The following is a 20,809-nucleotide window of genomic DNA, read 5'->3' on the forward strand; positions in this document are numbered from 1 at the left end:
GCTCCTGGGGGCCAGGGAGAGAAAAACCTTTTTTTTTTAAATTTACCTCTTCAAAATCTTGGTGCGTCTTATACTCTGGTCTTATAGTCTGAAAAATATGATAGGTATGAAGACTAACTAGGAAGAAATGGTATCCACGTTTTTTTTAAAAAAAATGCTAATTGTAATAGCACAGTACTTTAAAACAGGCAAAACAGTGAAAAGGAATCTATATCACTGAGGACTATTATCTGAGGATTATCCATACGATAACAACCAGTAGATTTTGATTAAACCATCCCAGTTGCATACGGTTAAAAATAATAACTCAACTCAGTGACAAGGAGAATTGCTTTTGGAGCAGAAAATTAAATGCACATATTGAATTCAGAATAAAAGCACATGACATTCATTTATAGAACAGACTTGACCCGTATGTTGGTGGTAATCTGAGAAATGTGTCAAATGTCTCAATGCCCATTAATTTCATCTTCTCTGATTAAAAGAGAACAATTATTCCATAGATATTTCCTGGAATACATTCAGAAAAGAAAATATATTCTGCACCTTTGCATAAACATACCTAACCATAGAATGGTCAAATAGCAAATAGTCTTTTTTTTTTTGGCTAGCATTGTGATTGGGAACAAGAAGAATATAGCCAGAGTAATATACAGCTGTCGATTAACAAGATTGCATAAAGGCATCTTTGCCCATGTAAGCTCTTGGCTTTCTGGAACCAGGTGAGTTGCATTGCTAGCATAACAAAGAAAATGACAATATTCAAAATGAGGAAAAGACGTGTGTAAGATGCTGACACCAAAGGAGCACTGCTTCGAGCAGTGGAAAATATTTGGGACAGACCAGGATGAACTTTGATTGGCACACTGTTTCTCTCTTTCGCGTATGTAATATCTCCAAAATCCACAAGATCTTTCATTTCTTCTTCTTCATCCACAGGCAATTCTTTTTGGGCTAAGCTTTGTGCTTTTTGCCGAATTTTTCTTTCATTGACTTCGATTTGTGCAAATATATCCGGGCCGGCATCTACAAATTTGTAGCCTTTAGCCACTTTTTTGTTCTTTTTTGCTCTGCCTTGTTGCTGCTGAGAAATTGCAAATATTCTATCAATGACTTCTTCTGTCTGCCTTTTATCTGAAAAGCGTAGTAGGCGTTCAGCTGTCTTTCTGAAGCTATCTGTGTTCCGCACACGTGAAAGGATCTGCTTCTCTAATAGCTGGAACACAGGCTTGAAATGCTGAAGGTTTTTCTCTACTATCTCAATATTGTCTTTTACTGCCAAAACTGGGGAGTTCCTAATTGCAGAAGCTCGCTCAAACACAACTTTTTGGTGGTCTGCAATAACCTGTGCAAAGGCAGAGTGGCTTTTATTGTCATCAGCCCACAGATAGATGGCATAAGCATGCTCACTGGTGGTGACAAAAATATCCAGCTGCTGAGCATTCCCATGGACGCTGAAACTCTGGACGTCTATGGAGGGTCCAATGAAGAGGTATACAACTCTAGTGATTGGGCTATGCAGATGAGTAGTGACATTCACGTAGTTTGTCCCGTTGTAAGGATAACCTCTGGGATACATTCTTGATGCAATGGTAGCTTTTTGACTATATCCAGTATCATCCATCCAGTACATCTTGTAGATCCCATCCTGTTGCCGAATGAAGGCTCCGTGGACATTATCAATAACTGTGTCTTCAAAAGGCACATCAACATTGTGGAAGAAACTAGCTGCTACTTTGGCAGGACTGTCATCTTGAAGACATATTTGATCCACTAGCAAGAGAAGCTGGGGATGAAGAAGTAATAGGTTTCTCTGTACACTTTTTAACTTTAGTTTAGGGTGGTAGGCACCTACTCCTTCTCCTCTGATAAAGATGATCTCATTTTTTTCTATAGCAGCAATTACTTTCCCTTGGCAATCTGCAGCCAGATCGTGTTTATATTTCAACCACTTTGATGAGCAATCTTCAGTAACTTGTCCTTCCCAGGGATAAAAACAACTCTTTGATACAGCTGGAGAAAACATAAGCACATTATTTAAAAACGTGTATTTTGGTCCATACAGAGCTTCTGTTATGAAAGGTACACCATTGGGGGCAAAAGTAAATGAGTTCTGATCTGGATGCTCATGCCCAGCATTGAAGTTCCTCCAACCTTTGATCCATTCTTTGTACTTGTTCTGGTGAACCATGTCATAGATTGCACGTCCTCCCAGCTTTCCTGATTTGAAGGAGAGAAAGGGGCTGTTGATTTCGGCTGGCAGAGCACTTCCATACGTTACAACTCCCCAATCCTCGAAATAATGAAGTTTGGGAATACCATAATCTGGTGGAGGGACAAATCCCAGGCTTGAATCATACCTTTCAAAACATAAAGAGAATGAGTTGTTGATCAGTGAATTTCAAGACAGGATAGAAATAATAAAAACATTAAAAGAAACCACATTACTACTATCAACTTTTTTTACTTTGTAAAAGCATTTGGAAGTGTTAATATGGAACAATATTCCACCCTGCAATAGTCTTTAATGAAGAAGATTATGCTAAATTTTTTGTTTTTTGCTTTGTATAAACAATATATTAGCTCACATTTTAGGAATTTGTTCTTTAACATGGTTCAGAATTTCTGGAAAAAGCACATCTCAAAAAGAGTAAGCTGAATTTGGAAAACTTGGAATGCAAACTTATTTAGAAAAAATATGCTCCATTCCTGGCTTTCAAATATCTGTCTGGTTTAAATGATGTTTGCACTTGTCCATTAGCAATCCTTCTGCCTTCCCAAGTATAAAACTTGGGAATATATTTTTGTTTGGTAAGAAATTTTTTTGGCACATTTTCAAGATTGGTGTTTTGTTTCAAACAACTTTCCTTTATCTGATATGATGAAAATATCATATTGTTCTGGATGAAAATAATGGGAATTCCACATACTTAGAGGACATTGCATTGGGTTGAACTGGGCCAGATATACAGTGTAATGGGGAAATAGCTTAAAGTTCAATACTCTATTAGAGTATTTCCTTTGTTGCCTGTTAAATAGCTTGAGAAAAAGATGAATGTTTGTATAGTCATAAGAACACCCAGGTGGGAAATTAGGTGAGGTGAACAGGTAGCAAGATGTACTAAAACAAATGTTATTCATCATTTTAAAAAAAGTTTTATTATCAATGGAAGATAGATAGATGATAGTTACACCCGCGTATACACACACACACATATTCACCAAACCTTCAACCTGAATCTATGCTGTGAAAAAACCCACTATGCAAAAAAACCCTGACTATGCAAAATATTGGGCTCAAAAGATGCCTAAGTGGCATGGAAATAGAACATAATGAGTCCTTTAAACCTGCCACCAATCCTCTTAACTAATCAGGGCTTGTTTAAATCAGGGCTTAAGTGGACACATGGCAAACCTCCCTATTAAAATAACTAACACTTCCATATTTGCTTTCAAGTAAGCTTCTTCTACGCTTAGTTGGATTTACTTCTAAGTATATTTGCAAGAGGATTGCACACTAAAGCTTCCTACTCTAAAACTCCTGCCAAGCCATAAATCCTGTTGAATACAATTGAATTTACTTTTTAATTGTCATACTCTGAATAATAATTTAAAAATGATTAAAGCAATCCATATTGACTGAAAGGAATTTTGCAGTTATATGTATTTATAGCAAAGCAGGAACAGTTATGTTTCTTACTTTATAATAAATATTGAAATATTATCTGTGATCCTCAATTGCTCAGAGTGCCTCTCAATCTCAGTTGGACAATTTTTAGTTACAGAGACTTGTCTGGTTACTAAGTAAAAGATACATACCAGCTTTCATTGAAGGACATCTTGCAAAACAGAATGGCTATTTCAAACTGCATGTGTATCCACTGTATTTTTAAAAAAATGTTATGATTTCTACTTTCTGTAACTTGCTACACTGCTAGATAAAAGCCCAAGCATCATAAAAAGATTAATGCTCCCTACATCAAAGGCATTTTGGAGTATGTTAAAAGGTAGTTCCAGCTATTTGAACATTTCTGAAGTATGCAAATAAACAAAGTCTCTACAAAGCATCCTAAGCAAATTCAAGGCCGCAATACCAAAGGAAGACAAAACAGGAGTAATCTTACAAAATAAAATGCAAGTGTTGCCGCATAGGCCAAAACAGACAAAAGATTAGCAAGATATACATGTATCCTTGAGAATCAGGCTGTGAAAAGACTCAATATGGTTTCCTAATCTAAATAGGATAATCGCGAAAAATTCTCACGAAAGGGAATTCTTAGAAGCCTACATAGTGATCAAGAGATGTATCAAGTCAATTCTATTAAAATTATGAGCACATCATACCACAAATCACAAGCAATCAACCAAGACCTAGAACAACTACAGCCTCCTTACCAACCAAATAATGAAAGCCAAACTATATTTCAACAATCCCAAAATAAAAATCATCACCAAACAATGCCATCAAGCAGTTATCAAACAAGAAGCAACCAACACAGAGATAAAATAGAGCTGACCCATTATTGGCCAAACAAATAATTTACCAACAAGGCATTAACCATTCGCAAGCAACATCCATTCACAGGATCATCCCATCCAACACATGCAAAGCAAGCAAAATGGAAGAATACATAACCTGTGCTAACCAACCAACAACTCTTGTTTCAAGAGTCTGCATGCCTCTGTAACTAGCTGTTTCTGTAAGACTCATTTCATTCCCTGCTCATCCACCTCCAACATGACTTATCTGTTTCTGGAACTATCTTCTCATTTCTGATAGAGAATATAATTTCATGGCACATATTTGGAAAGCTCTAACTCATCTATTGCATAAAAATGTCCATCTGACATTTGCCCACTTTCCATAATCAAATGATGAATCAAAGTAATGCCACACTAGAGCTGTTGGGCTAACTTCTCGAAAGACAATTGCCATGATCTTTTATATATAGTAGCTGATAAGCTGGTGTTGCCTGGGTATTTATTTATCCTAATCCTGTATTAGACAGAAAAAGCCCTGATTTTTGTTGAATATGTCTGGACCAAACATAATTTCTAATGTTGTATTTTCCCCCTTACCAGAGGGAGCTCCCTTGTGGAGTACTGCGAAACCGTTAACATGGAAACTCCACTGCGCTGTACGGTAGAAGCCATTTTATGGCAGTACAGTAGAAGCCATTTTAAGGCACAATAGGCTGTATCTTAACAGAACACACACCCCGAGGGGTGTTAGGGGTGTCTCTTACCCCACAGTATTTGTTTCCAGAGAGTAAATCATTTGTGTACCAAGTTTGGTTGAGATTGCTTGAAGCATTCCAGAGTATGCTGGACCATACACACATATATATATACACACAGCCATTTTTATATACACAGATATAACTTAGTTCACAAAGGCCAATTCAGTTCCTGTTCTACTCAGATGACACTATTTCAGGCTATATACAATTATCACTCATGCTGTTGCTAACTCTTCCAGAACTCTTCTTATGCGCAGAATACATGCACAGAACATGTATTGATTTTCTTCAGTAGAAGTACTTATTTAACCTGATGTTTTCTTGGGAATGTACAGCTGAGAAAGAATGGAACAGATTCTATACATTCCTGACAAGTGTATCAAAACTTATTTCTATGCCTGCCTTTTCTCTTCTCCACCATCTTTGTAGCCCATTGATTAATGATTTACTTATTTCATACCAGAGAAATTCTGTGTGAAGTGTGCACCAACGCTGTCCTTTGGAAGGTGTCCCTGGGCCTTCAAGTATTCTGTTCCTTCGAATCTGATCAGCCAACCAGTTTCCACTGCCATTGCGCATAACAAATTTATCTAGGAAAACCAACTGGCTTTCCGGACCATAAAACCAGTTGTAGTTAGAATCTGCAATAGCAACAGTTCTTTGGAATCCTAACAGGAAAAATTAAAACAAACATATATGAAAGTAAACACTTTACTTAATATTACATATTTAAGTGATAGAAAGTAGAAAGAGTTCCCAATTATTTACAATATTACATATAATATTAATAATATTTATCTATTTGTAAGGTTCTAATAGCTTTAATAGCATTTTTCCTCTAAAATGTCTGATTCTTAAATTTCAGACTATGAAACATTAATATGATCAGATTTACACACAGAATGTCTCGAGAATTCTTTGTAGCATATTAAAATCTATTTAATGCCTCACTTAAATTGATAATCTTTTTAAAACTGTATTAGAATAGAATAGAATAGAATAGAATAGAATAGAATAGAATAGAATAGTTGGAACATCCCTTAGAGGTCTTCTAGTCCAACCCTCTGCCTAGGCAGGAAACCCTACACCACTTCGGACAAGAGTCTGGGCAGAGTCTTCCTTGATTTCACCAATCACCAGATGGAGGAGAAAGGTGCAGAGAGAGAAGGGAAGGAGGGGGGATATTTTCAGTCACATTTAAAGAAACACTGCGCTGCAGTTTTGAAACTTCTGCGCGGTGTTTTCTTGTTATGTGCGCAGCCGCGCAGGCGCGCAGCTTAGAGGGGACATTGGCCTCCAGCATCCTAATTTTCCTTGTTGCTCTTCTCTGCACTCTTTGTACAGTCTCCACATCGTTTTTACATCGTGGCGACCGAAACTGAATGCAGTATTCCAAGTGTGGCCTTACTAGGGCATTATAAAGTGGTATTAACACTTCAGGGCATCTTGATTCTATCCCTCTGTTTATGCAACCTAGAATCGTGTTGGCTTTTTTGGCAGCTGCTGCACACTGCTAGCTCGTATTTAAATGGTTGTCCACTAGGATTCCCCTCCCATTATTATTTAAAATTAATATTGAATACAGCTAAGTTATATCATATTAAATGTTTCTCTCTACATTTCTCCTTCATTTGGGAAAAATTATCTCTCATTTTTCAGTCTAGAAACTTCATTTATTAGTTAATGATACGTTAATTTATAAGATATTAATTCACACTATGAGGTGTATCTTTTTCCCCATGATAATGACAAGTTTTCTCTACTCAAAAATGGTTCTTATGAGACAATTTGAAATTGACATATTGGCTATGCCTTATATATAATTTGGAAGGTTTTACAGTTCATCAATTTTTGAAAGTATGAAATTTTTTCTTAATTTTTTTCTCTGTTAAATTAACATTATGAGGTAATCTAAACTTGAAAATAGCAAGGCTGTTCTGTTTGTTTGAGAACTTTTGTGCAGCGGAGAATGCATTATTTAGAGCAGATGTATCAAACATTCAGCCTGTGGACTGGATCCAGCCTGCAATAAGCTACAGAGTTGGCCCATATGGCTGTCCTGGAGATGGTGAGGGACCAGCCCTTGCTGTCCTGGGACCAGCTACCCCACCCACACTGATCAGCCATGCCTCCCCAACCCCCCGAAGGACAAACTCCTGATGTGGCCTGGAATGTGATTAAGTTTGACACCACTGCCCTAGATGCATGAGGAAATGCATCAGGTTTCATATTGATAAGTACAGTTAACTGCTGTATTATGCTGAAATTTTAAGAAATCTGCATCAAATTTGATGCATTCCTGATGACTACCTACTAGTTTATATAGATAAGATTTGTATTCTATTAGTGAATTTAACTATTCAGATTTCCGCCGTAAGTTGACAGATGTCATGATTAAGATATCAAATCAATGAATCTTTTTATACAAAGATTATACAAAGATTCATTCATTCATTTAAATTTCCAGGCCTCTTGTATAGGACCCAAGATTGAGGATGACATATAGTATTGCAGACTAATTCTGCAGACTGCTAGCAGTTCGATCCTGATTGGCTCAAGGTTGATCTTCCATCCTTTCAAGGTTTGTAAAATGAGGACTCAGATAGTTAGGGGCAATACGCTGATTCTGTAAACCACTTAGAGAGCGCTGTAAAGCATTGTGGAGTACTGCAAGTCTAAATGCTATTGCTATATGTAAAACAGTCTGTTGTGATATATACCTTTTTTGGGGGGGGAGTATACGAAGCACCGGAGTATAAGACGCACCAAGGTTTTGAAGAGGCAAATTTAAAAAAAAGGTTTTGCCCTCTGCAAACCTCCCAAAATGCTCCCCCCCCTTTTAAAAAGGACTTATAGAGTGCTCGGGGGGGGGGGGGAAATGAGCAAAACCCGCCTGTTTTCGTGAAAACGGGCCCTTTTTTGCCCCCCCCAAAAGGCATGGATAGCCTTTAGGAAGCTTATAGAATGCTCCTGGGGGCTGGGGGGGGGGCAAAATTGAGCAAAAAATGGCCCATTTCTTTGCTCATTTCTGTCCTCCCCATCCCCCAGGAGGTCTCTGAAAGCCTCCTACAAGCTATTCATGGCCATTTTGGTGAAGGGGGCGGGATTTCTAGAGGCAAAATAATGCTGTATTCAGTGTATAAGACGTACCCAGATTTTCAGACTCTTTTTGAGGGAATAAACGTTGTCTTATACGCTGAAAAATACGGTAACCACTAGCAGTTGGGCTTTTTTCCTAAGGATTACCATAATAATTGATTATAGGATAGTTTGTGTCACTTGCCTGGTAGAACTGTTCTATACATAAAAGCAAAATGTTGCTTAAGCCAGGGATGTTTAAAGTGGTTAATATCAAAATGCCTTTGGACAAGAAATATGTACTGAAAAAGAGATCTGGTGGTATAGCTGCCATAAGCTACACCTTCATACAAGGAGCCATCTGTCACTTCATGTAGTAGAACTATAGATTTCTCCATGATTGTTAGGACTTGCTTAGTCCAAAGGTATGCTTCCTGAAGATAACCTGTACGAAAAAGATGAACAATGTTATATTAGTAATATGACCTTTCAAAGTGTGAAATATTTGCAAGTTACTTGGGATTGAAATGGGGCTTGTCTACATGTGGTTTTGTACGGAGCTTTTAAACTGGATCTATTCATAGACTTGCTTTGTCTTTATCAAGGGATTTATGTCTTATCAATTACTGGTAATAATAAACCAAAAAAAAAAAAAGGAAAAATGTACTCATGGTAAAGTTTTTAAAAAAAATCAAAAGGGTTGCAGTGGAAAGAGCAGACTTAATAATGCTTGGAAATATTAGAGAAGGAAATTAAAAGATATAGTACATAAAAATATAAAAATATTTACCATGTCTAAATTTGATTTCTAAATTTTTCATTTAGTAAAAATCTAGGAAACATTTAGATAAGAAATAAAACTTTAAGGAGTAGAGATATTTATTTAGAAAAAGAAAAAATGAGAAAACATTTATAAAATTATGCACAGTATGTAGAAAAGGGCACAAGAAACCTTTCTCTTTCACTTAAAATACCTGAAATCTGTGGACAGTGAAATTCATTCTCTATCTATCATCTATCTATCTATCTATCTATCTATCTATCTATCTATCTATCTATCTATCTATCTATCTATCTATCATCTATCTATCTATCTATCTATCTATCTATCTATCTATCTATCTATCTATCTATCTATCTATCTATCTATCATCTAACTCTAGGCAGTAAGTTTGTTGAAGGAATAAAGCTTGTACTTTTCCTCTCTTCATAACACAATGGTCACTGGGTGAATACCCTTAAGAGAAAATAATCTTAATTACTAGAGAATAAATTGTTCAGAATTTATTTGCATGTTAGGCTACAAGAAATCTCCATGTTGGAGACAGTAACTCAATGAGTATCAATTCCGTGGGACAAACTAAGAAGGGCTGGAGGCTTCATCATCTTTCTGTGTCTTTTACAGAAGCAACTGACTGGTTGTGGGACTAGATGTTGGGCTAGATCAGGGGTATCAAACTCAAGGCCCGGGGCTGGATCCGGCCCATGGGGTGCTTAGATCTGGACTGTGGAGCCACCCTGGAAATAGTGAAGGACTACCCTGCAGTGCCTCTGCCAGTGAAAATGGAGCTCACGAGGGCTGCGTGCGGCTCTCCCGGCCTCAGTTTTCTCTGGCAGAGGGTTGCAGGAAGACATCCCAGCCAAAAATGGAGCTAGGGAGCCCGTTTTCGCTGGGACTGTGCTTGGACCGCCACAGGCATCCCCCGACACAAGTGATGTCATGCTGGCCATGCCCCCTTGCCACGCCGCCCCAAACACAACCATGATACAGCCCTCAATGAAATCGAGTTTGACACTCCTGGACTAGATGGATGCTTTATGCTATCATTCCCATTATCTTAAGGCGCTGTATGAAGAATACAGAATATATATATACCCAAGTACCTCTACTATAAACAGATTGAATTCAACCACATTCTGAGAATCAGAGATTAATGATTTTGAGAGTTAAAAATGTATGTTCATCTAGTTTCGATATGGACACCTTTTTTAGTCCAAGGACCATATCAGACCTTTAAGAAGAGTATAAAATACTGCACTATAAAAATTAAATAAGTCCAGTACAAGAGCAGGCACACAATAAAAAAAAGCTGAATTGAATGTATATGATTCTAAAATTAATTTTGCTTTAAAATTTAAAACAGTAGACATGCACCTATCCCACACTTTAAACAATTTTCCACTTCTGATGCATTAAAAACCACATTTCATTTGCAATTTTTGCAGGAATTCTAGGGTCATACCTGGAGCTTCCAGAGACTTCATTTGGTCTTAGGAACTCACATGCTTTAAAAAAGAGTTGTTCATTGTTCAAGACCTACCTTGATTCATTAGAACCAGGCTTCCTACCAGCAAGGCCAAACAGTTGGTAGGCTGATGGTTATGTAGGTATTGGAAACCCCATCCACGCCTATATGAGGCTTCATACATATATCCTGAGGCATTGGCAATTACTTCCAGAAATTTTTCCTGCTGGGACTTGCTAAGGTAGTTATATAAAAAGTCATAAGCAGTGGCAAATCCAACCAAAGAGTGAGCAAGGGGAACCTCATCCCATGGAGCATCCTTCACTAACCTGTAAAAGAGGAAAGGCGTCACTTCTACACAGCTTATAGATGGCATGATGTAGAAACATTACTATTTAAACTTTTCAGACTTTAAAACAGAAAACTGAGAATGGCATCAAACAGCTGATACTGAGCATGCAGATTTCCACTCATACATTCATCTTTCCCTACTTTCAGTTTTTTCATTGCTTGGGGCTGAAGACCCATGGCATATAAAAATTGCATACAGATTAATGTAATGTAATTTAGAAATGTGTAGGAAATAACCTGAACCCTGCCTCCCACAACAGAAAAGATGGGTATCATTTGTAAGCCTCCCAGGTATCACACAAATATTTTTTTTTGAGATAAAGAAACTACATCATTAAAATTGTGGGTTTTTTCTGTCTGTACAAAACCACGAATTTAGATTTAATTCAAGAGTTTGTAAACCTAGTTTCTCCTCTGAGATCAACATTGCAATTTCAAACAATGTATAGTAGTTCATTCTGGTTTTTAATTCATTAAAAACTAGTTTGAAAATTCATCAGTCATATTTGCTCTAAAATAACCCTTTCTGAATCAAATTGTTGTTGTTATCCAGAGAATCAAGAAGACAAACTTCTTGATTTGCTTGTATTAAAAAATCAATATGTTTTCCCTTTTAACATATGAGATGGTATCTGACATCACATTTCCTCCATCATGTGAGGCCAAGCAACCAGGGAAGGTTAGTCTTCAATCTTTGCAGAGTTCATATGATATCAACTGAAACAGTGATTACATGGTTAATTTCTTATTCGCAGAACAATATTTCAGTTAATATTTTAGTATCTAATATTATCTTTTTAGTTCTGCTTTTTTATTCAGCCTATAGTATGACCTATAGTCTTGCTTGGTTTCCACACCATTGATCTTACATAAAAGCAATACAAATGTTACTGATATTTTGGTTCTAGATTCTTTTTAAAATGTTTTAGTATTACGAGTATAACATCCTCAGTATAACATCCTACTGAGGATTTTTTGCAAGAGGAGAAGCTATAATAAATAATCCAACATTTATATTTTGCTGTCACATAGCCCCCAGATATTTGTATCATGTGGTTTTTCTCTACAGAATATCACTCAAAAGTGGTAGACAATATTATTATGACAATATTATTCACAATACTATTATTAAAGCTTGCACTTTCATAAAAAGTATTGAAGTACTGATGATTCCAATGTAGGATCACATTATCTTTTGCACATTAAAAATAATAGATCTCTTCATATTTGGGACAAAACATTTCCTGATGACCCCAAATAAGGTTCAGCGATTATTTGGACAGGCAGTTTTACCAAGCAACGGGAGAACCTCTTCAAAACTGATGGTTGTAATGTTGAAGTACAGAATCCTCTCAAAGTCTTAAGCTGCTTAGAGGGCTTCTCCCATGGAATGAAGATGGAGATGCAGAGCAAACACTTCCACAAGGACTGGTAGCTTTTAAATGATCTCGATAGCTTCATCTTCACCACACATTGTAATAATCAAGTTTACAGCTGCATATTTTGATTTTGAGAAGGATATGATGGCTCAGTGGTTAAGACACTGGACTTGTTGGCTGGAAAGTCGACAGCCCAGTTTCAAAACCCAAGTACTGCACAATGGGATGAATTTTTATTCGCACCCCAGCTCCAGCTCACCTAGCAGTTCAAAGTATGAAAATGTGACTAGATAAATAGATTCCATTTCGGTGGGAGGGCAACAGTGTTTGTTGCGCCTTGCCATACAGTCATACTGGCCACATGACTACAGAAATGTTTACAGACAATGATGCTCCCTTGGCTAAGAAGTGGAGATGAGCATCGCGCTCTAGAGTCAGACATGATTGGACGGGGGAAACCTTTGCCTTTATTTTGATTTTAATTAACATTCTTATTGAATTTGTGAATTATTTTGGCAAAGTAGAATTTTAGAAACCTGTTGGTTAGATCATCAATTAATTAAACACTAACAGTAGCCCCTGTGGCCCGGATTCAAGACTATCTTTGCCTGAAACACATTGATATAACATTACTTGCCAGAAACCTGAAGATATATTTTAGCATATGCCAAGCATTTATAGAGTTTTAGCTACAGAACATAATCCATACTGTATTTTACTATAATTTATAAACTGTTCATGGAATTGTCTATGATGACAATTATTTTCATCCAATATGTTGAATGTCTTCTAAGAACTGTAGAGTCTGATCAGGGAATTATAGTACAATACACTGAGAGAGTCATTTTGATCTAGGCTAGAAATCAGGAGACTGAGTTTTAATCCTGCCATAGGCATGAAAACCAGATGGGAAACTTTGGACCAGTCACTCTCTCTCAACCCAAGCCCCCTTACAGGTTTGTTGCTGTGGGGAAAACAGGATGGGGAAAGGAGTATCAGAGTTATTTATAAAACTAATTGGAATAAAAAAATCTCTAAAGAAATAAATTTAACTGACAATATATAACAATAAAATTACAGTGATAATTAAATTAAATTAATAGTGTTACCTCTGTTTCAAAAGAGATTAAGATAAAGGTTCCCCTCGCACATATTTGCTAGTCATTCTCAACTCTAGGGGGCAGTGCTCATCTCCGTTTCAAAGCTGAAGAGCCAGCGCTGTCCAAAGATGTCTCTGTGGTCATGTTCCTGGCATGACTAAATGCTGAAGGCGCATGGAACACCGTTACCTTCCCACCAAAGGTGGTTCCTATTTTTCTACTCGCATTTTTACATGCTTTCAAACTGCTTGGTTGGCAGAAGCTGGGACAAGTAACAGGAGCTCACTGTTACACGGCACTAGGGATTTGAACTGCTGAACTCCCGACCTTTCTGATCGACAAACTCAGCATCTTAGCCACTGAGCTACTACATCCCAAAAGAGATTACAGATAAGCATTTAGAAGAAAAATAGGTCATGCGATTAACTGAAAAAAGATACATTTAAGGTACAAGTTATCTGAGCACAAATGAAGATTTCAAGCTGTAGTCCAAGAGCCAGCATCATTTAAAGTACTTAGATGCTTTATCAAGATTATTCTGTTTTGATAAAGTAAAGTAAAACAAAGATGCCTTTCAAACCACACAGAAATTTTGAATTTCACCATTGCTTACAAGCATCTTCCTAAACTGGAGAAAAGTCAATATTCTGTTTTGGACCTCCAAACTGAAGTTTCTAAATTCAGAATGGACTTTCAAATGCTAGCTTATGACATGTATACTGCAATACACTAAAAATGATAATGCTTACACAAAACTTAGACGTACACAACATTTACACAATACAATACGAACAGGAGCTTCCTGTTCTTTATAATAGCAATTATCAATCGATACCGCTCATCTTAAAAGTTTTGTGTGTGTGTATTTTACATGTTTGTTAATAAAAAAAATAAAAATGATAATGCTTATTTTAGATATAAGTTTTAAAAATAGGTATTCCCTAAAAACATAGTTATGAAAAGAAACCAAAGCATTTTAGACTCCTTTACTCCTCTTAATATATTCCAAATATGCACTGTATAGTTATGTTTTGCAATAAAAACAAGATAAAAATCTACCAACTAGGCTGAGCCGCCATTCTTTCCATGTAGTCTTTGGCCATGTCAATGGCTTCCACGTTGTCTGGATAAAGTAGGCAGAACATTGCCAGGGCACCCAAATTGTTGCCATATATTTCATTCCACCGAGCACTGAAGTCTTTGGGATCCCAGGGAGGAAGATACTCCAAAGAGTTTGACAGCATGATTTGCACAGCTTCAACCAACCGAGCTGCAATGTGTTGATGTGTAGTGCCTGCCTTATATCGGAGATCCTGTATCTCTCGTCTAGAGAAGTAGAGCATTGGGTAGTTGTCGTAGTTGGCATTGACAAATGGAACAACAGTGCTTGGGTTGTTGTCAGTGCTGCAGATTAGTGCAAAGCAAACCACATGTATGAAAAACACACTGGGAGCCCCCCGTGTGTGAGTCCTCATTGTGGCATTAGAGCTCCAGGTCTTGAAGGCAGCCAAATCATTTTTGAAGGAGCCTAGATGGCAAAATAAGAATGAAAAGTGAGGTCAATGGAATAATGGCTGACATTTTTGTCTAAGACACTGGAAAGTATATGGGAAAATTCAGGTTTTAAATACAAACAATACCTCTATACCAATTTATTTTACTACTGGTTCACTCGTGTGTGCATGCACGCTTCCGTGCATGCGCAGAAGCATCTGGGTGGGTGTGCGGAGCCTATCGCCGCCACCACTTCCGGTTCGCCTGATCCTGGGCAAACCGATAGAAACCCATCTCTGCTCTACCCAAGTTCTTTCCACAAAAATTAGGAGCAGATGTATTACAATACATACAGTGCACAGTATAATTAAATAAAATCCTATGTACTGCTTTGTGTCTTCAAATACTATTCCTGACTAAATTCATTGGCCTAAATGGCATCCCAGTGACTGGTTGATAAATAAGCAGAAATAAAACTATAGGCCAGGAAGTGAGAAAATAATCTTAATGGATTATTTAAAAGTTATACATAACGTTTGCAAACATGATATATTATCAATTGTATCTTTTTTTAATCTAGTGGAATGATGGCTAACCTTTTTTGGATCATGTGCCAAAAGTGGGGGGAGCACAGGGGGATCGTGCACGGGAGTGCTATGTGTGCGACACCCCCTTATGTGCCTGCAACCAGCACAAATCCCTGCTGCTTTTGGCATGCTTTTTTCGCCCTTCCCAGGCACCAGAGGCTTCCTAGGAGCCTGGGGAGGGTGAAAACAGCCTCCCTTGCCCACCCAGAGGCCCCCTGGAGGTTTCAGGAGCTTCCCTAAAGGCTCCAGAGGGTGAAAAATGGCCATACAAGCAAACCAGAAGTCCGTTCCTAAAGTTCCGGTTTGCCTGTAGGGCCGGTTTTTCATGCTCTGGAGGCTTGAGCTGACAGGGCAATGTCTCGTGTGCCCTAACAAATGGCTCCGCATGCACACATGCCATAGGTTCACCATCATGGATCTAGTGGTTATGTTTAATTTCTTCAAACTGTATCAGTATAATCCTGCTGAAAAATTACAGTGCTGGTAGCATCTTGCATTAATATAATTTGGCAAACAGTGTTTGGGGCTTTTTTGTTTTACTGCAGGAATAGCCCTGAGATCTTTAGAATCTCTGATGCACTTTCGAACCTATATGTGACAGTATAATTAGGCATAACTAAATTCTAAGATGTAAAAAAATTTTTTTCACCCATCAAAATAATTTAGAATGCCTAATGTAAAACATTTCTTACTGTGTTTGCAGGAAAGCAGGAAGAAAAGAAGAGAGACAGGGATTATGTGAACCTCTGCCAAAATTGTGAATGTTCAATTGGCTGAGGTTCACAGCTGTAGAGTAAAAGATCTGGAATGTGGGAGGTGTCAGCAAGGGTCATTTTTAAAGACTCTGGTTGTGACACGTCTTCATTAAGAGAAACATTGAAAAAAAACATACACAGCAGAGTAGAATCCTGGAAATATATTTGAAATATCTGGCCTTTAGGGCATGCATGTTTTTTCCCATTCAGTCAAAAGAATCCTTCCATTTGGCTTGCTGAAATTTACAGCTTGCTGCTAAAAAGTTTAACATTAAATAGAAGCATGTATTTCCCCAAATATGTGCCCATTTTAAAAGGCTTGAAAATGGCAAACTGCATGGAAGTAAAACAAACGAGTGTTTTAAACATAGCCATGTACCCTCCCCTTTTTTCAAAATTACAAATCATTTCAACTTTGGTCTTAGATGAAACTGCCTAGGATTTCCCAGAGGAAAGTCAGAGAATTCCTGAAATTCTCCAAAGGGGAAAGGTTAGAGAAAACGGGACCAAGAAAGATAGATTTACGTAAATAATGAACACTAGTTTTCAATTATTAAAACCAGAAATAGGCCAAGGGAGAAAGTGTGACATTGAAAACCTACTGTACAATTTTATTTTTCCTGAGGAAAAGCTGTTTCATAAAATTCAGCTACAGGAAAAGTACGTAAGAAGCTAAAACAAACAGAAGCCATTACACAGTGATCAAGTTTTCCAAACTAGGGGCCAATATTAGGCTAATAAATTATTGTTTTGAGGGCAGAAATAAGGATGCAAATACTGATGACTGCTTATGTGATTGTCATGCCTGAAAAAAGTGCTGAAGAGAATTTAAGAATTCTGATCCTGGTGGAACCACGGTGGTTACAATGTACAATGCAGCTCATAGGCTCCATGGAAATTAATGATCTGGGTGAACCAAGATAAATCAGTTCTGATTATTTTCTTCATTTTTTAAAATTACTTGTCAAAGGGAATTCCCTTCTTAATTTGTCATTTTGCCACTTGAGGTGACACATGCCAACCCCTGAGTCTGGCTGGCGCCTTAAAGTCTCACTACTAAAGCTTTTCAGGCAGTGGTGGGTGGTACAACCTGAAGTTCTTATGGTGTGTAAATTCCACCAAAGACTATCACAACTTTCCCTAGAAGGGCACTGGACTGTACTAAAGCTTATGTGACAATGGGAGAGGACTATATAATACATAGAAAACAATCACATTAACAACAATATAATTTTAATTATATTTGATTTTGATTTGGTGTTATGAAATACATGATCTTCCCTATTCCAGTCCATTTGGGGGAATATTCAACAGTCTAATATCAAATAATCAAAATGAGAACGTTTTATTTCTGGTAACTATCTGGACTTTTAACTTGATTCCTGGTGGCTATATGGAAGTGTCTATGTAGCTTTCTTGTCAGCAACACAGAAATAATTTGTCATGCTGTCTTTTGAGACTTATGTATTTATTTATTTATTTGTTTGTTTATTTATTTATTATTCAAAGTTACTGACTTGGTACATCCTGATGGTCTCCCAAACAAGTACTAAGAGGTTCTGACACCAATTAACTTTTCACCTCCATTAATGTTGACTGGCCACTCTTGCAAATCATTTTGCATGCACAGGCAATAGGAGCAATGGTTATAGAGAAAGTAGGCAACTTCTTGCCTTATTTAAAAGACTTATTGTTGCATGTCTGTTAAATAGCATTTCTCTGATTCTCTAAGTCTTTTGTCATTTCTTTCTGCCCTGAATTCAGTTTTCTTTTTTATTCTGAACTGTGCAGTTTAGAAACTTCCCTTTACCACCCCTATCTTAGGATCATCACTACTATAGATAGTAGTAACTTGGGCTTCAATACTGATCATGTTATTTCCTGAATAAAGCTTATCTTTTAAACTCTTAATTTTAGAGTTTCTCTGCCACACGTTCCTTCTACTGTGTAATGCTAATCACTGTCAGTCAGTTTCCATCTACAATATTTAACAAATAAAAAAACTGTTTTTGAGTCCTTCTAACCTTAAATCACTCCTGCAATTACTGACTCTCCTCTTTTACAGCATGAACCAATTACATTATTGACCAATGGACTACAATGTAAGGAGAAACAGTCTAAAAAAAGAAGTCTAAGAATTAGCCTGCTGAATAATATATTCACAGGGCAGAACATAAGATCCTGCCAGAAAAGTTTGCCACAGTCTTGAAAAGAACACTTTAGTATCAGGTGAAAATATTTTCTTCACAATGGTATATTTTACAAGGAAATTCAGGCAATCAAAACCAAGTAAGAGGCAAAGATACTCCTCCCCTTTATATTCTCAAACATACACGTAGTTTCTACTTTTTCAAAAACAATTTGTACATGTACTAGACTGAACAAATGAATTAAAGAATCTCTCTACAGAAACACAGAAGCATTTCTGTACTCAGCACTTTGATAGGAATCCCTAGTTACTTATTATCAGTGATGGGATTCTGCCAGTTCGATTCGGGAGAACCAGTTGTTAACTTTCTAAGCGGTTCAGAGAACCAGTGGTCAGAAGAAATGTCACTTCATTTTTTTTCCATTTTACAGGGCTAATCTTGTAAGATAGGCAGGAAGGAAACCTTCGGGTGTTGTTTCTAGCCTAATCTTTATTGCCCTGCTTACAGAAACTGCCTCTTCGGTTAACCCTTATTACATTGTAACAGCTAAGGCAAAGCGCCCATAATTGTGAATGATCTTGAATTGGCCACATCCACCCAGTCACATGACCACTGAGCCATGACTACCCAGTCATTAGGGTAGAGAACCGGTTGTTAAATTATTTGAATCCCATCACTGCTTACTATGTTATTTACTAGTGGTTCTGAGAGACAGACTGTAGCCAGGCAGTCTGCCCAGTTAGATTATGTCAACCTGCATTGTTTTCACACATGAAATACAATTATTAAAAACCATATCAGCAGCTTTTTGTAGTGTTGATGTCAACTTGGAAAAAATAATAATTTCCTCCCATAAAAGTTCAATTATTCAGCAGACTGCACAGAGAGAAAGGCTAAAATGTATTGGTACCGCATTACTTTTTCCCCCAAAAAGAATCTCAATTTGCCATGAAATAAATTACAGTTGACGAGAGAATATGTTAAATCACACATTAAAAGCAAAATATGCGCTCTGTCGATTGTGGAATAAAGAACTCTGGATGCCATTTGATTGTCTCAGTTTCAACTTATTTCACAACAAATTGGGATTCTTTGGAAAACTGAGGAGTATCAATACTTTGACCACATTGGTATACGAAAACACAGTAAAGAATATATTAATATTCCCTCAATATTCGTATTTTATATTTGCTTACTATTTTCAACAACTGTACTGACCCTTTTAGCCACATAGTTTGCAAGTGTTCTATTTATAATGATGATATTAGCAGGTGTAAATTATCTAAATATTATTAGTTCACAAGCTGAGAAAGATTACATTCTACTGCTTTTTGAAAGAATATACCAAGAGTCCAATTTTGAATAAAAATCACCAGAATCAATTATCTTGCTCAAATGGAGTTTTGGCAGTCATAAACAGACTAAGCAAGATTTTTTATAGTATCAAACTCTGTCATTGTCTTAATCAATATGTGTTGGAATAGCACAGGATAGTAACAGGAACAAACTTAAATTAGCTAGGATGCTATACTGGCTTATGGGTGAATTGTATTCCAATCAGCAAAAAGCCTGAGTCAATGAAAGAAGCCAGATAATGATTCTCTCCCTCTCTTCGTCTTCACCAGTTCCCAGTAAAGGTTATCATTATCATCTCTACTGGCTATCAGCGCTCACCACTGTATCTGAAAACCTGCTGTATGAAGCTGCACAGCACCACCATATACCTCCAGCTACATCATTGGCAACAGATGGACAGGAGACTGCACTTTGTACTAACACATATCAGATAATTTAATAAATGAGTGGCTAATAATATTTCCCCTAATATCTCAGAATTACTTTGCATCAGTCATTCAGGCATTAATATTTTCTGGTAACTTCGATTTTACTGCTGGAGCTCATATTGAAAGAATATAATACTCGTTTAGAGGCAGATGCCCTTAAGAGTGTGGTATTTGTTCTTCCTCAGCTCCAATTCCCATAGAATAATTATGCAAATGCAAAAAAGCATATCAGAGATTCAGAGATATAGCACAGTAGTTAAAAGGCAGTATTGCAGGCAAACTCTGCCCACAGCCTGGAGTTTGAGCCTGACAGGACCTCAAGGTTGACTATTCTTCCATCATTCATTGGTAAAATGAAGACCCAGATTGTTGGGGGGCAATATGCTGGAACTGTAAACCACTCAGAGAGTGCTGTACAGCAATAGCAATCTTAGTGCTATCACTACCACTATAATTAAGTGGACAACCACTTAAATATGAGCCAGCAATGTGCTGCAGCTGCCAACCCCCCCCCCCCTTCACAATGCAGTCATAGGCTGCATCAATAGAGTGGTAGTATCAAGTCATGTGAAGTGTTAGAACTGCTTTGGTAAGACCATTCACAGAATATTGTGTCCATTTTGGTCACCAGGATACAAAAAAGAT

The 20,809-nt window shown here is 37.3% G+C and overlaps 1 protein-coding gene across 1 annotated transcript in view; it reads right to left on the minus strand.

The window, feature by feature from the left end:
- Positions 1-178: 178 nt before the first annotated feature.
- DSE (dermatan sulfate epimerase) overlaps positions 179-20,809 on the minus strand; it is a 31,344-nt gene continuing 10,713 nt past the window's right edge. Inside the window, exons 2-6 of the mRNA XM_087718617.1 lie at positions 14,454-14,922; positions 10,640-10,893; positions 8,524-8,763; positions 5,701-5,908; positions 179-2,360 (exon numbers count right to left, since the gene is read on the minus strand). Coding sequence (XP_087574743.1) covers positions 608-2,360; positions 5,701-5,908; positions 8,524-8,763; positions 10,640-10,893; positions 14,454-14,869 — 2,871 coding nt within the window. The 5' untranslated portion in view covers positions 14,870-14,922 and the 3' untranslated portion in view covers positions 179-607. The remainder of the gene's footprint in view (positions 2,361-5,700; positions 5,909-8,523; positions 8,764-10,639; positions 10,894-14,453; positions 14,923-20,809) is intronic.

The sequence above is a fragment of the Thamnophis sirtalis genome, unplaced genomic scaffold (assembly GCF_051295495.1).
Source record: "Thamnophis sirtalis isolate CommonGarterSnake01/CBP01778 unplaced genomic scaffold, rThaSir2_p1.2 scaffold_6, whole genome shotgun sequence".
Taxonomy (NCBI): domain Eukaryota; kingdom Metazoa; phylum Chordata; class Lepidosauria; order Squamata; family Natricidae; genus Thamnophis; species Thamnophis sirtalis.